The 16,740-nt window shown below is 54.5% G+C and overlaps 1 protein-coding gene across 1 annotated transcript; it reads right to left on the minus strand.

Moving 5' to 3' along the window:
• Positions 1 to 471: 471 nt before the first annotated feature.
• Cmtr1 (Cap methyltransferase 1) lies at positions 472 to 16,193 on the minus strand. Its single transcript, XM_037222688.1, has 16 exons — positions 16,137 to 16,193; positions 14,675 to 14,735; positions 13,795 to 14,147; positions 13,290 to 13,457; positions 12,333 to 12,491; positions 11,788 to 11,955; positions 10,279 to 10,471; positions 9,587 to 9,705; positions 8,207 to 8,303; positions 6,313 to 6,445; positions 5,384 to 5,566; positions 4,281 to 4,612; positions 2,986 to 3,328; positions 2,334 to 2,458; positions 1,021 to 1,156; positions 472 to 475 (listed from the first exon to the last, which is right to left on the minus strand). The coding sequence occupies exons 3-16, from the start codon at positions 13,798 to 13,800 to the stop codon at positions 472 to 474; spliced, it is 2,166 nt and encodes a 721-aa protein (XP_037078583.1). The 5' UTR covers positions 13,801 to 14,147; positions 14,675 to 14,735; positions 16,137 to 16,193.
• Positions 16,194 to 16,740: the final 547 nt, after the last annotated feature.

The following is a 16,740-nucleotide window of genomic DNA, read 5'->3' on the forward strand; positions in this document are numbered from 1 at the left end:
CGGCGCACGGCCACCCCTCCCCTTCCCCCTCGCCCGGCCCAGTCAAGGACAGATGATCCCACACAGCTGACGGCGCGGCGGCGCTGACCGCGTCACGAGCGCAACAGGACAGCGCAGAGCACACACACACGCTGAATCACAGCGACGGCCGGGACGTCCCAGCCGACCAACACCGGCCGCCGCGCGGCTCAGGTGCTCCACAGAACGCGCCAGCCAGCTGCGGACGCACTCACAGCCTGCTCCCAGGTGACTTCCACTGCGTTTCAACACCGATTTGTCAGTGGCCACGTGCCCGCGATGCCTGAGTTCGCTACGAAAAAGAGCCCCAAAAACGGGCCGTCCGCCGCGTCCTCCAGGTTGATGCGAGTCAACAACGACGCGATTGGCACGTGAAGTGGTTTCCGCGCGGTGCCGTCACCCACGCCGACGACCCCGGCTAATCGGCACCTCGAAGCCCCACAGGGCAGTCACTCAGCTGGAACGAAAGCAGCGGAGCTCAGCGTGCCGTTCGTTCACACTTCGCGCACAGTCGCCAAACCGACACGCGCGTAGAGAACAGCCCGCGGAAGACATCCCGCCGCTGCTTCGTGAACCAGATCACGGCAGCGCTATCGCGCACAGCACGCTGTCAAGACGCGGCTGCACCAGACCGGGCCGACAGCGGGTCGGGCCAACAGCGGGTCGGGCCGACAGACGGCCAGGCCAGAACGCCCTCAGAGCGGCCGGACACGGGCCCGCCTCTTCGCCACAAGTCGGTGGCGGACTACCCTAAGCCACGCGGCCACGACGGCTTCTCTGCGACGTCCCAGCGGCGCGCGACCTCGCTCCAGCCGTCCGGCAGTCGGCTCCGTCCCGCGCGTCCGCCACCCGCCACCTGGACGGCACCCTAACGTCGGCGCGGCCCGGCGCGCCGCTCAGCGGGGCTGCTGCGCCATGTGCGCGGCGAAGAGGCGGCGGTCGAGACCGGCTACGTCGGGCGGCGCCGGCTCGGTGACACCGACGCCGTCCGGCCGCCACGGCCAGAAGAGCCGCGTGCGCGCCGCGTGCCGGAACTCGGCCACGGCCGCCTCCGGGCACTCGTACGAGCTGGTGTTGTGCTGCCGGTCGAACCAGTACAGGCGCTTCTGCGTGCGGCTGAAGGACATCATCCACGGCTCTGCGGAACGGCACGCCGGTCACGCGGGTCACGCACCGCCGTGGGTCAGTGGGGACGGGGCTGGTGGCGGCTTGCAGAGATCACGAACGTTAACCATGCGAGCCATGGTACTGGTGCTGGTGCTGGGATCGCGAACGAAAGCATCAGGAAACGATCACGTGTCATGAACACCATCAATCGTGGCTGTTGCGGACGTTCTTTTCACCCACGTACCAGCACCTTCTTTCAGGCGCTAAAAGCACCACGGGGCCCGTAGGCAGCAGTTTACATTACATACCGGTCACACGCAAAAGAGTACGCAGAGAGCTCCAGTAAAGTACCCCTGGGGCCCAAGACACCGCACTTCAGAACGGAGGCAAGCGTCCCCGTGCAGAAGGTGACAAATCACAAGTGACATGTGCCACGTGCCGGCTTCAGATGAAGGACGCGAGTCCGGCGCGACGCCCACAGCTGAGTGCCCGCGGCCAGCGGCGGCGATTGCCTTCTGTGACGGCCGACCTATCCATGGATTATCGACGAGTGCAGGGCCAACACAGCGTATAACCTCACCGGCGGCCAGGAGTCCCGCCGGTGCGAGCGGCCGCCACCGGGCCCGAGCACCACCATCCAGTGCCGCTGGGCGTCTCGCGGTTCGAATGAAACACCCCACCCCGTCCGTCCCCGAGTATCAGGCCCTGCCATTTAGCTGTTGCGCTTTAAAGGCGCGTCAGGTACATTAGCTATTTGGGCCGCATCACGCCATGCCACGACATCGGCGTGGCCCGCAGCGCGGGACCGCGGCGCCGGTGCGGCCGCCATGGCGTGTCGGGCAGCCACGCTTCGGCGCCACGCTGATTTATCGGCCGAATTCTGGCCGCGTTCCAGGACCTACCGATCGTCCCGCCGGCACGTGACAGGCCCACACATCGACCTTGCCACTCCGGTAATGTATTGGGTCGCCGTGGCGTGATACGTCTGCCGCTGCTGAGGCGGCGCGTGCATGCGATCCTCCCTAACTGGCTTCTGATTGCCTGTGTTTGGATTGCCCATCGAATCAAAATGAAAATGACACGTTTGAACATCTCGCTTCTCACGGCCGACAGCGAGTCACAGGAGTGCCAAGTCGGTGCAGGCATCGCGTCTCTCCCTCACCCCGCGAAGGGTGTGGGGGCCGGGGGGGGGGGGGCGAGAAGCTCACCTCGCGTGGACCTGAGCAGCATGAGCCCGGTAGGCACGAAGAACGAGACCTCGTTGTCGTCCTCCTCCACCACGTGCACCAGCCGGTCGTGGTGGTGCGAGCCCTTGACGGGATGCCGCTGCAGACTGACGGGCGGAGAGGAGAGAGGGAGAAGGGAGGGGTTAACGTCGAGCTTGTGGTCATCATACACGAACACGGCGGTCGGAGAGGGACAGCGACATCACAAAAGATGGCGCCACCTGCGTTCTGAACAAATGTTACGAAAACAGGTGACCCGAAAGGGAGTGACTTCCATGACAGCTGATGGATGTAGAGTATACAGGGCGTTAGAATAGCGTATGACGTTATAGATAGAGAAGCTCAGGCTGTGGTATCTACCGACATAATAACCTGCGCTGGATAGAAGAAAAACACACTGGTAGTGACTTCAAGCACACATACCGGTTAACCGCTTATTTCACTCAGGATTCGGTAAATATCAAACACACAAAACGTATCATACCACGACGAGCTTTGGGCCGCAGTTGCCCAACAAACCAGTTCACATAAATCTCCTCCCTCATTTATCCCAGTCCCCATTCCCATCTGTGCAGCAGCCGCTTCAGCCCTATCCCACCACCTGTCCAGCAGGCGGCCCACCCTCGCCACCCACCTGTCCAGCAGCGCCTCCACCTCGTCCATGCGGTAGGCGCGCTTGCAGCGGACGGGCGTCATCTCGGTGCGGCTGGGCTTGTTGACGGCGGCGGCGAAGGCGGCGCAGGCGGCGAGGCGGCGGCGCAGCGGCTGGCGGCGCACGTCGCGGCCGCCCAGCATCACGGCGTCGAGCAGGTGGAGCGCGGCGCCGCGCCGCTGCGCCAGCGGCTGCGCCAGCCGGCCGCGCAGCTCCGGCACCAGCTCGGCCAGCACCAGCGTGTCGGCCGGCAGCTCCAGCCCGTCCAGCTTCGACCACTGCGCCTCACCCAGGCCCCGTCGCCACACGTTCTTCCGACCCAGTCCTGGGGGACAGGCACGGGGGAGAACGTTATCACTGCCTCGGCGGTCAGGACGTGGGAACAATACTACGGAATCAATTCGAGGGGACGGGACCGGTAGGGGGACGAATCTCGGTCGTTTCGGTGCTGACCGAGCCGCGAAGGGATCACCGGAATCGCTACCCGATCTCGTACGAGGACGAGGCCGTTACGGTAGGCTCCCAACAGAACCTAGCGCCAATGCCCGTGTAAGGCCAGACGCTAGGCTGGTGGTGTCCCGTGGCCGAGCGGACAGTATCGCAGACTTGTGGTTCAATGCAGACGGGCGAGAGAGCATGAAGCAAATGTTCAGACCCGATCATTGCGGCATGCCCAGGTCGGCTGGTAGTGAGCCAGAGAACCCAGCGGTGAAAAGGCGAGTGTGAAGTGGCATTGCACAAGAAAACGAACCTTTAGGCCGTATTCTGTCCGACAAAACGTCGGAAAACAATCATCTGTTGACCACGGGTGGTAAGGGACACGGCTGGCTGATCCCGGAAACCAGTAACCAATCAAAAACAATATAATCTGAGCCCAATACATCCCATGGCAGCCACCTGGCAATACATTCTTTAACACCGTTTTGCGGCAAGCTTACGGTGAGCTATTTACAAGCACCAGGTCCATGCTCAGTTTGCTTCGTGCGACGATGTCACACAATCCAACTGAAACTACATTTGAGTTCGGCTCAAACTATGCAACTAAATCGACAGTAATGCAGACCCCGGACCACCAAGCATCTCATAGCCAACTTCACACCCAACATAGTCCCAATGCCAGAGGCTCCTCCGCGCCCTCTACCTATCATTCGCCACCATTTAAGGCCTAGCAAACCCCACCCACGTCCATTACTCGCCCCAGCGTCTCCCTCTCGCCTCCCCAGACCGTGCCACCCGTCACCGACCAACCACCCAGCCCACCGGCCGCCGGCACTCACCGAGCACGAGGCAGCGTTCGCGCCGGCTCTCCGGCTCGACGCCCATCACCACGGCCAGCCAGTCGTACTGCGAGCGCACCAGCGTCGGCAGCGTATCCGGCTGGAGCCGCGCCGCCGGCGCCGCCAGTGCCTCCAGCTCGGCGTCGGCCGTCAGCCGGCGGAGCGCCGCCTCCGGCCGGCCGGCCGCCGGCCGCGACGTGCGTGCCATGTCGGGCACGGCCCAAGCGGCCAGGCACTGCGCGCGCAGCTCCTGCTGCCGGTCCTCGCGCAGCTGCACGTCCCGGTAGAAGGTGCGGATCTTGGTGAGGCTGACGATCTGCCGCTGGCCCAGGCTGGCGGAGTGGAGGCGGGGGTGAGGCTCGGTCCCGGTGGGCGGACACGGCTCCCGACCGGAGACAGTACACCGCGCAGAGCTCAAGCACGGCCTTGGTGAGCAAAACTGTTCCCGAGCTACTCTAGCAGCAGAACATTCCTGGAGTATCAATAGCACGTTCATCGCAAACAGATGGCCGACACTGCTTCTCTGCACTGCCAGAGACGGCGACAAGCCACTGTCCGGACTCTTCTCTCGCCAGACTGTAGCAGCTACGGATCACCAATTCAATCCCTCCCCGAAAGCTTAGGTAGCAAGAAATCAATTGCATTATACATATATATATATATATATATATATATATATATATATATATATCTGGCAAAGTGGGAGGTAACAGACTGGAACATACCTTACTACTACCCCCCCCCCCCCCCTACCCAGGCACACAGCGGTCGGGTGGGGGGCACCACTACACCGATCTGTTGAGGGGAGTGGGACATCTGAATCTGTCTATCGTCTCCGAGTCTGTCGGCTGGATCTGTCTATGGTCCACTGCTGCGGCACAGCAGCTGCTAAGTTATGCATCGACTATCCGACGATAAGCCCCATCCTTTCTACTGCATCCCCGGGCTCAGACCACTCGATTCGAAGGCCGACACCGTCACATCGCCCCGTCGCTCCTGACCGCCTTCCACACGCGAACACACTGTCCCGGCACACGGCTGCCGGCCTGGGTCCAGCCGCCACTAGCCGGGTCCAGACCCCGCCAATCCAGCCCATCACTTACTCGTTGTTGGAGCGGTTGATGTAGTCGTTGAACACGCGGTCCGCCTTGAGCACCTCCAGCGGCACCACGTGCATGACGTCCTGCTCGGAGAACGAGCCGAACTCTTCCAGCCGCTGGTTGACCTCGTCCATGTAGTCGCGGACTGCGTCGGCGTCCGGCCGCCGCCACCTGCACACGATGTACCTGCGCCGGGACGCGCCGTCAGCGGGGCAGCGTCAGGCGCGTGCATAACGCGGTGATACGGTGTGGAGTCCGGATGAGCAGCCGGCAAAGACGAGTCAAGGTCAAGTGAGGGTGATTCCAAGCGCGACGATTATCAAAGACGCCGAAGGCGATCTTTTGCAATCGGTCACGCAATTGCAAGACTGCGGATTGCGTGAATCGATGCGGTTCTTTGTCACGACGGCGGAAAAATGCAACCACCACTCGAACGCGATGGAGCAGATTCTGTTCCGTTCAAAGGCTTAATACGTCACCCTGGACTGCAACAGGTAAGGTATTTTACGAACTAAACGGTTGCGTGTTGAAGCTTTCTGTTCTGAAAACAAGGCCGACAATCGCGAAGTTGAAACATGCATGGTTACTTCCGGACATGCGTATTGTGCAAACTGACGTCGAGCAGACATGCTGGGGCGAAAGGAACTATTTTTCCCGAGACAACGTACCTCTGTCACGCTACTTTGCCCCCACCCCGCTACGCATGGATCGTCAACACCCTCCTCCCCAACCACACGGGTTCATTGTCAGGTCTGCATCCGAGCGCAAACGAGTTCCGTGCTGCGAAATGTCGCGTGAGATAAGACATAAGCCGCATGCATGGTGAAACAAGCCAGCGTTACGGACGATTACGAATGCGGCGATGAGGTTGTCAAACGCTGGTAATATTATTCGCTTCACGTCATTCCACGTGACGCTGGTATTCACAGTACCTCTCCGAGTTAGCCGGCCGGCTGGTGTTGGGCTTGATGATGCACACCTCCTTGAAGGCCATGTACATCAGGTACACGAGGCCGACACTGAACGGCGTGAAGAGATCGAACAGCTTGCAGACGAAGTGGCCGTCTGAAGACGTCAGCACAGGGTCAAGGTGACGGCGATGGCGTCCAGTGGAGAGGACACGGGCTAAGTCACGTCGGATCGAGCAGACATCGACTCAGAGTCACATCAGAGGTGCAAGCATTGACTCAGCCACATCGGAGGGTGAAACATTGACTCTGTCACATCGTAGGATACAGATACAGTTCAGAGTCGCATCGGATGGTGCAAACATTGACTCGCACATCGGGGGGCGCTGACATTGACTCGTAGCCACATCGAAAGGCGCACACATGGACTCAGAATGACAGGGGAACAGACATACCCTTAGAGGGACATTCCGTGACAGCAGACAGGAAATGACAGTGACGTCAGGCAGCACAGGCAGCGGTCGGGGTGACGCCAGACAGCACGGACAGGGGTCGCAGTGACGTTAGAGAACACGGACAGGGGTCGCAGTGACGTTAGAGAACACGGACAGGGGTCGCAGTGACATTAGAGAACACGGACAGGGGTCGCAGTGACGTTAGAGAACACGGACAGGGGTCGCAGTGACGTTAGAGAACACGGACAGGGGTCGCAGTGACGTTAGAGAACACGGACAGGGGTCGCAGTGACGTTAGAGAACACGGACAGGGGTCGCAGTGACATTAGAGAACACGGACAGGGGTCGCAGGGACGTTAGAGAACACGGACAGGGGTCGCAGTGACGTTAGAGAACACGGACAGGGGTCGCAGTGACGTTAGAGAACACGGACAGGGGTCGCAGTGACGTTAGAGAACACGGACAGGGGTCGCAGTGACATTAGAGAACACGGACAGGGGTCGCAGTGACGTTACGGAAAGGTGACTCAGCCACTCGTTGACGTCACATGTGCTCAGGCTGGGCAGAGGTGGCAATGACACTCTGGTTGCATTCACAGGTCGAAGCCCAGAGGTCTTAGTTTTTTTTAAAATGAACAGATGATTATGGTTTCAAAACGTAATCGTCCAACCCCAACAAACCACTATCACCGGAAAAATGAAAACTATTGCGCCTTGAATCGTAACGCTATGGATTGAAACGCTGCCGTAATGAAAGCGCCACCAGTTGACACGGTCATCAGCTACCATAACGTCAGTTCCAGACGACATCGTTGCAGAAAATTATGGCACAGCGAAAACACCCACCGTGAAAGAAACACAATGAACCTGAGTAGTGTTGCCACCTTCTAGGCGATCAGGAATGTACACAGGAATTCGTGATGAGGTGACAAAACTAGATTAAAAAACAAAAAAAAAACAACTTAAAACCCAGCTCAGCGCGCCGCAGACGCGCAAAATTTTTGGCGTGACATAAAACAACATCATGCGCTTCGATCATCATGTTTAAGTGCCGATCCCGAATTAAGTAGATGTAACATTTATTCACGCACCTATTTTATGCATACAATACAATATGATAACGGGAGGAAAGGCCCGTGTCCACGGGTGCCACAATGAGCGTGCGCTCTGTAGGTGATGGCTACAAGAACAATTTTTTCAGTGTGTTCAATACATCTGAGACAAGACCTACGTCTTTGAGACTCCTTTCACTGCACGACTTTCCTCACAGCGTGGATCTACAAAAACAGCAAACTGCGAAAGCATGTGCCCATGACAAACTATCACATTAAGTAATGCAAACAATTTATGACATGTATGATTCAGTTTGATCACATTAGTGTGACAATTATTACTGGTCATCAGCGACACAAGCGTGAGAGCAAATACCGTATTTAATCATGCTGATCGGTGACACCCACTTACCAGTGCGAACTATGTTCAGGGCGGTGAGAAACTGGCACAGGTAGAGCTGCTTTGAAAGAATCTCCTGAATGTTTTCTTGGCCATCGACCGAAAACCCCTGTGAACCAAAACACCCAAGCTTAAATTCGGATCGTAATCTACGACATCCCAGCGTTCGACCGCGTACCAAAATCAATGAGGTTACCGTGCTCGCTATTCCTTCAAATACGTCCCACAAGTAATCGAGACGATGCCAGCCGGGCCACCCGAAAGCTTTCCACTCGGTACACGCAGCTGCAACACACACAGAGAGCCCGGGCAGCCCGGCAACGGCAGGACATCCGAGGCATTAGCTCGCCTCCCCGGCCACACTCGCCCGTGTAAATAGTGGGAGCGCTCGGACCGGCCGCTCCATCGGTAACCGATCGGGACGTGGCTGACGTCGGAGACGGACCGCCTGTCCGGACGGCAACCGTCCGACGCCGGGCAGCTGTCCGGCCGGCAGTCATCCGGCACCGAGCAGCTGCCGGCCGGCAGCCGCCCCGGCACCGAGCAGCTGTCCGGCCGGCAGCCTCCCGGCGCCGAGCAGCTGTCCGCCGCGGCACGCGAGGTGGGCGGCCGAGACCTCCACACCCGCGCGTCGGCTGTGTGACGACTGAGCTGGCCGCAGACCGGGGCCGGCTGGTGTGGCGCCGCGGGAGGCAGTTTGGCGAGGCTACATGGCGCCAGTATGGGCTGGCGCCGACTGGGGGCTTGCGTGCGTACTGCCCGGGGCACCGCCCAGCCATGCGGCTGCGTCGCTGCTCTCGCCGCGCGCGCATCGTTTGTTCCCACCGGACGTCCGCTTACAGACGCGATTGGTCGCATTGTTGAAGCACGCGGCACGCAAATCCCTTGGGCCTCTTGTGAATGCACAGAAGTCTTTCACCACACGCCCCAAATCTGCTGTGAATGCTCAGTGAGACGGACATGCAAGGGTGAACGAAATGCGTATCCCATGAGGCTTTGCTGTTACCGCTGGGACTTTACGACACCGTCAGCAGCTAACGCTATATGGCGCCACCTACATCTCACCCTAGCGGTAAGGGCAGGCATCGCGGAGAATCGAACCCCCAGGCCCTGATTTCTCCCGCTTGCGGCTTAAGCAACGATATACAACAAAACGTTCATAATGCTGCCATAGCAGCTGTTTCTTTGACCACATTCATGTATACATCATTGTTAATGTGCCATTGAGGCGCCTCTTACGACGGCACTTCGGCACAGCACAACGCTTAACAGTTCTGTGTGCTCTTAGTTCGATAGCGTCCAAAATTGATAACCCCGCCCTTTTCTATAAGAAGTTTTCATGGCCGTAACCCGGCGCGATGCATCGCGTCACCGCCAAGTCTCGACACGTACGCCGTCCGCCATCATGAAGTGCACGCCCTTGTCGTCTGTCTGCTTCATCACGAAGTTGCGGAAAGCCTGCTGGTTCTTCCGGCGGAACACGTCACCGTCTCCCTGCAGGCCGCCGTCGCCTGTCGTAAGGGTGGTCATCATCGCACTGCTAACTCAGGAAACTTTCAAATTAACACCGTCTCGCCGCGCAGCGTGTCGTGCCGTGCCGTGCGGACGTCGGCGACCTTCGTCGCTATCGGGTGTGTTCTGGCGTTAAATTCTCTAGCACTGGTACTATTTAGACTTGAGCACATTACTTCAGACAGCTGCGGTGGTCCAAAACAGCTGACAGTATACACACCATGACGAGTTAAGTGTAACAATGATCGTTACAATACAGCCTGTGAATGAATGGTTGCATTTCAATTGAAAGCTTAATGTCTATTAAAAGCATACTATTTTCATTCTTAACATCTTTCAAAGGGAATGACACACCATCTCCTTCATCCGATTCGCGGCACAGCCAAAATCAACGAAATGCCGTTACCTAGACAGAAATGCGTACGCGGCAGACTTCGAAAGCAAATACTTGTTAATAGAACAATCCCACAACACAGCAAGCGCGAGACACTGGACTTCGTCACAGCCGGCAGGTCACATTATCTGCCACAGCGCGGGACGTGGCCGCGCCGCCGCCGCCCCGGCGCACCCACCATAGTGCGGCTCGAACGTCTCCACGGGGCCGGCGTGGAAGTCATGCAGCTTGAAGTCGTTCTCGCCGCGCAGCGTGAAACCGAACCCCTTGGCCTGCCACTTCTTCTTCCACAGCACGTACTCGGAGAAGCCGCCCGGGCCGGCGCACACGTCCGCGAAGAACAGCAGGTCGAACTCGCCCAGCTGCGGGCGCTGGGCAGGGGGAGGGGGAGGGGAGGGGTGAACGGGCGGGCGAATATGGTAATGGCATCATCTAACCACCGGTCCGACACGTCCTTACTGACTAATGCATGGAGCTCGGTGCAATTTCCGGCATTGCCCCGACTGCAGCTTCTATGAAATCCATACAAGTCGTTGAGGCCTTCTGACTTCACTTGCGCCGGAGCTGTCGCGCGCAAAAGATGAAATCGGGAACATTTGCTGCGTCAGGGAGGCCGGTAAAATATTAAGACCACAATTCAGGATAGCTTAGTGATCACACAAATTTACTCCCGCCGGCCAGCATTTCTTTCCCAGTCCCCGACCAGATGATCTCACAAACGCCCTGCCGTCTAAAAAAGCTGCCTGGATTGGGTCCAGTGGAAAACGCCAGAGGAAAGCTCGCCTAAATCTGTGTACAATGATTGCCTCTAAACATCAGCGAAAACGACCTTTGCTGGACGAAACCCGCTCAAGGAGGCACAATGAACCCAGTTAGGCTTTCTTTCTACATTCATAACTGTGTGTTATGATGGCACAGCCACCACTATGGTATAAACATCAGCAAGCTGAACACATGCTGATAGGAGCCACAAGTGGGTGACAAGTACCTGCCAAGCAATTGACCTGCGACATCAAATAGGGTCATATGGACCAACTCAGCTGAGTGAACTACTTTAAGAAGAACTTGCCACAGGACGTCAACGAACCCCCCCCCCCCCCCCCCTCAACACTTGATAAAGTGAAGAAAAACATCTGTTCATGAGACGTATCACATACCAAACGAGGTCATGGGAGGTAATTACGCTGAAAAGAATCGCGGCATCGCCTATGATTGTGTATAGCACATCGGTAGCGTTATTTTTTCTCAAAAAACATGCCATAAAGTTAAACGTACATCATCGGACGCCTGACCGACACGCAACCGACATCATCTCGACATGGTTAGAACTCATTACCTACAAAGGTACAATAGTTCACATTTAGGTAGAAATTAATCATATCACAATTAATCATACGCATAATTAATCATAATCATAACTATCATAATAGAAATCGATCATAACTCAGGTAGGAATTGTCATCATCACGCGCTTGAGTTGTCCCAAAAACTAACATCACGGCGCCTACCAAGCATGCGGAGTCTGGCGAGGGCTAAATGAAATCACCATTTCATCAACAACCAGATGCTTTCTACTGCAGATGATAAGCATACCGCTATCAAGTATCCAGCTCCGCCGGCACCGTCGGCCGGCTCACACTGACATATCGCCACCCTTCCACGCACGTCCCTCTCCACCAGTACTCACGCCGTCCTGCGCTTTCGGGTCGGTGAACATGAAATCGAACCGGGCGTCCATGTTGGCCATCTTCATCGCGGCCCGGTTCAGGAAGAACACGCCCTTGATGGACTCGAACGGGTTGCTGCGACTGCGGGCCCGGCGCATCTCCACCGGCTGCAGCTGGTCAAACACGCTCTGCGGAGTCAAGCACGCTGTAAAGAGCGGCTCGCCAGACACGCCCGAAGAACAGTGGGTCAAACGTGCCACGAGGGACAGCAGGCCAGAGGCGTTCTGAGGGACATAGCGTAAAATACGAGGGCAGACATCACGTCTGATACTCTCTGAGGGACAGCAGACACAAGAGTGACATGTGGCGGGCACAATGAGATCCCTGGCACTGTCCGAATGCCAGATCGACGAAGTCGTACGCTGTCAGAGTCAGCGCGTTACTCTAAAGTAGCAAAGCCCATGTGATTGCTCACGCAGACGAGCACCCGGATAGAGCAACCAACCAGCACTCAACATCGAAAACGAGCGCACACTTGGGATCGATCACATCACGGCACGCGTACTTTGCAATTCAGAACGTCAGCGAGGATCTTGGAGTCGCAGAAGTGTGTCTCTCCTTCGATTTCTTTCTTCTTCGGCCCAGTTTCCACCCACGACATCATCTTTTCGAGAGACGGAATCTTCTTATCATAGCTGGGGATCCACGAGAAAGACTCCTCTACCTGTCGAACAAAATCCGCTATGGGAGAACCCGGAAACACTCAGGGACTGGCAGTGAAATCAGCTACAAGAATACGAACTTTAGACCGCTTTTCAATACTATCTGCAGCGTACTCATTGATAACCAAGCCGCACTGTGGCACGCACGGTCAACTTTTGACGACGACGCCTCATGACAAAGTGCCACCGAATACGTGGGGAGATGCATTGGTTGTCGAAAGCAAAGGACACTGGGAAGCAGTGAGGTTTGGAGTGATGCTACAGAACACAGACGGACCTGTTGGAGGCTTCAGGGTGGGGAGATCTGGGCCGCAAGAGTTGCTGGACGTTGGGGGTTGGTCGGATACTGGAGCGACTCACGAACCACGCAAGCGAACTGCGGAAGGTCGGAGCGCGCTGGATGCATACGGCGCTGGGGTTCGGACGGCACTGAGGTTTGAAGAGTGCTGGTGGGGTTCGGAGGGTGCTGGGGTTCGGAGGGTGATGGGTTTCGGAGGTTGCTGGGGCTCGGAAGGTGTTGGGTCTCGGAGGGTGCTGGAGTTCGGAGGGTGCTGGGGTTCGGGGGGGGGGGGCGCTGAGCTTCGGAGGGCGCTGGGTTTCGGAGGGTGCTGGGGCTCGGGGGGGGGGGGGTGCTGGGGTTCGAAGAGTACTGGCGTTCAATAGACAATGGAGGTTATGCGAACGTTACGGACGGACAATGCCGGATATCAGAGGGCAAAGGAAGACTCTCCGTGAAGCCGGGACCGAGTCAAGGACCATACCAGGTCCGTCACAACACAGGGGAGCGGGCGGATCCTCACCTCCACGATCTCCTGGCTGGGGTCCCAGTCGAGGTCGAAGGCCGGCTCCAGGCCGGGCAGGCGGAGCCCGAGACCGCGCCGGCCGCGCTGCGTCGACAGCTCCACAGGGTCCACGATACCCTGGCCCTCCTTGCCCAGACCTGTGCCCTTCTTGAAGCCCATTCCCGCCTGGGGACGACCGAGGAGTGACATCGGTTTAGTGCACTTACGCAATGTTCATTTTCCGGACCGCCTTATCCCTAGGAAGTAAGCGCGCCTTTCTGTTCAGGTGCTCAGCTCCGTCACGGCACACCCAACACTGCTCAGCGAAGCAAAGTAGCTGTTGGGAGGGAAATAAATTACACTTTGTCAAAAAACCACAATGCCATAAACACAGTTGGATGCAATGACATCTCGCAACGCAAAACAAAAAAAAAATCAGGAGGCTGATAAAAAACCACACCTGATAAATCTTAGGCAAGAAACATGCTCTGATGGGAAGAATAACTGAACACCAACTGCATACCATCATTTTCTCAGCTACAGAGCTATAAGCAGCAGCTTTCTTCTTTTTGGTGGGTGGAAGGCTATGGTGAGATGAGGATGAAGTGCTTTTGCCCTCTGATTCCGGGGAGCGATCACGCTTCATGGCTTGTTTGCCAGGAAAGCTGGCAGGCCATAGACTGTCAGGATCGTCCATTTTGTCTGAGCTCTCGTCATTTGATAGATTTCTTTTCTTTTTGAATCGTGGAAGTTCAATATGTGGAGAAGAGGAACCCATCTTGTCCAAAGAGTCTTGTGTGTACTGCTTCCTTCTCCGTGCACCAGATGATATTCTACCGCCAAAGTCGCCTGGATCATCAGGGTCATCACTTGAATCTGAAAGAAAAGGAGTAATTATTAAAAAAAGTTAGCACTCCTATTGAAATGACACTGCAACGGAAAGCACAGTGGAAAGCCTGAACCCACTGGTTAGTATGACAGGCTTTCAGCTCACTGATGGCTGGCTGAGGGTCTAAGCTGCTGCACAAGCTTGCTATTTGCCTCTGACTCTGACAACTTGTAGTCTGTGGCAGCAACCACTCAGGGTCACCTAAGATCAGAGGACAGGACAAACTGGACCAAACATTGTGGTACACAAAACAGTTGCTAACACATACTGCAGGTTAACCCACATTTCCTAATCAAATGGGCCCAGGGTCCACAAAAGCACTGCTATCATATGCTCTGGTCCCTGGAATGCACCACATCAAAAGCCCTTGGGCAAAATTTACAAAATTATACAAGAAAAAGAAGACAAAAAGGTGCCAAATACATGCATCTTTTATGAAAGGCATAACACACCAATAGCTTGCCTTGTGTTTTTGGCAAGATACACAACTGCTTAGAGCTAAACCATTACTTACCACTTAGGTTCCTGGCAGACATTCTGGGTTTTGAAGAACCCCTGGGAGATCAAATAATTGTCTGGAATGCACAAACAACATTAGAAGAGCACAGATGTGGAAGTGCTTTGTTTCTGTGAGCTCATGGGGCAGTGGAGAAAGACATATGATTGTCTGAGCAGCACCAATATGTAGACATGACAAAGAGTGCAACCACATTTTTGTCTGCTGGGGTTGCTCTATTCAGTGATCTGGGGGGTTCCAACTGGGGTTTGAAGGGATTCATTACGCTAATACCAAATCATCAAAACCATAAAGCTGTCACTGCCACTCTGCGAATCACAAAGATGATGAGGAGGCAGCAGCCCACTCTTGTTGGTGGTTGCCCAGACAAAGCATGTTTTGCAGGAACAAAAATTAGTCTGGACTCTGGGTTTAACAAAGGTCCCAAACTAATAGGCAAAAGTATGAGACTTTGGGTTTTCAGTATAGATCATGACATTGTCAACTAGGTCCACCACCATATAATAATGAACTACTGCCATACTTTGGGGACAACAAATGTGATGGTCAGGCTTTAGGTACTACAATTATGTGCTCAAAAAGCCACATTCATGATTGTTTTAACAGCCTGCATAAAACCAACCCATGTTGGGAACTGCTTACCCCAGCAATAATAAAAATATGTTGCAATTCTTTAGCTTTGTTAAGCTTTAATAACAAATATCAGAATACAAAATAAAGATTAAATTTGAGGTTTGAACTGCTTTTTAGATAAAAGCATTTACATGTGTACTGCAATGGAATGCATTGCAATACAAGAGATTAAGATGATTACGCACTGAATATCAATCAATTTCCAGTTCATGTAATGATGCTACATAATGTACTTCTACCAACCACTCAAAAATATATGACATGTAATCATCTTGATGACATAAGGTTCTGCCATAATGCTCCCAAATCCTAGGATTTACAAAACACATCCAGGTGAAATTTCTGCTGTAATGTTGCTGCGATGTCTGATGTTTGACAAAGCGTTCTTTTGGCAGTCTGGATTCCTGGGTTATAGCAAACTACTTCATTTATAAACCTCTTTGAATTTGACTCATTCTGGCATAGTGTAATTATTTACCAACTGGGAGACCATTTTGTTCTTAATTTTGTTTCCTGTTTTTGACTGAATTGCTGATAATAAAAGGCTGTTTCATTAATAACACCAAAATTTCACATCACACATGCATATTCAACATGCTGATGTGTTTTTTTTGGGGGGGGGTTCTTCCTCCTCAACAAACCAAACATGATCATCAGTCTATCATACATGGAAACCCTGTCAAGCGTGTAAACCAGGTAGTTGAACCCACCGCCTGCCGCCTACTTTATTCATATTTCCAAAATACAAATGGGACAACGGTATAAAAGGAGAATGAATCAAGTCATATCACAACTAAATTCCAGCGTTTTCTCAGCTTTAACTTACCGCAAACACCAACTGCCCAAGGTCTTACAACCGCCCGATCACCATTTACGCACGTCCACAAAAAGTAGCGATTACTTTTGTCACTGTGTCGCCGTTATTGTAACCCAAATAATAGTAACGGACAAAGGCGAGGATAACTTAAGCCATAAGTACTTTTAAGGGGAAGGAAAGTGAATAATGTGTAATATCAAACTAGAAATATATTCGTATCCCGTAGTTTTTCGATTAAGTTATTTCAACACTTTTATATTTGACTCTCAAGATAATATCAGCTTCCAGCTCAACGACCTTATGTTAAAATGTAGGCTACTTTTTAAGTAACCGTATGTCGGACATACGATTACCAGTAGCACAATTACTGGCACGGCTCTATAAGAGAGCATCTGTGTACATGCTATCACCCAAATTTGTGTTATTTTACGAAGGGTTGATGGATGTGGAATTCGGGCTTGTCGGATTAAATTATTTCATGGGAGATACCAGGTGAGCAAAGGCTTTGTGGGACGTGCTGAGTGTTTGTTTCACTCTTCCGGCACGCATAATACATTGCCCTGTTTTCATTCATATTCAATGGATTGTCTTGCCTTGAGACGAGCCCTTTCAA

Source organism: Pollicipes pollicipes, unplaced genomic scaffold, assembly GCF_011947565.3.
Source record: "Pollicipes pollicipes isolate AB1234 unplaced genomic scaffold, Ppol_2.1 Scaffold_2555;HRSCAF=2994_pilon_pilon_pilon, whole genome shotgun sequence".
NCBI lineage: Eukaryota > Metazoa > Arthropoda > Thecostraca > Pollicipedomorpha > Pollicipedidae > Pollicipes > Pollicipes pollicipes.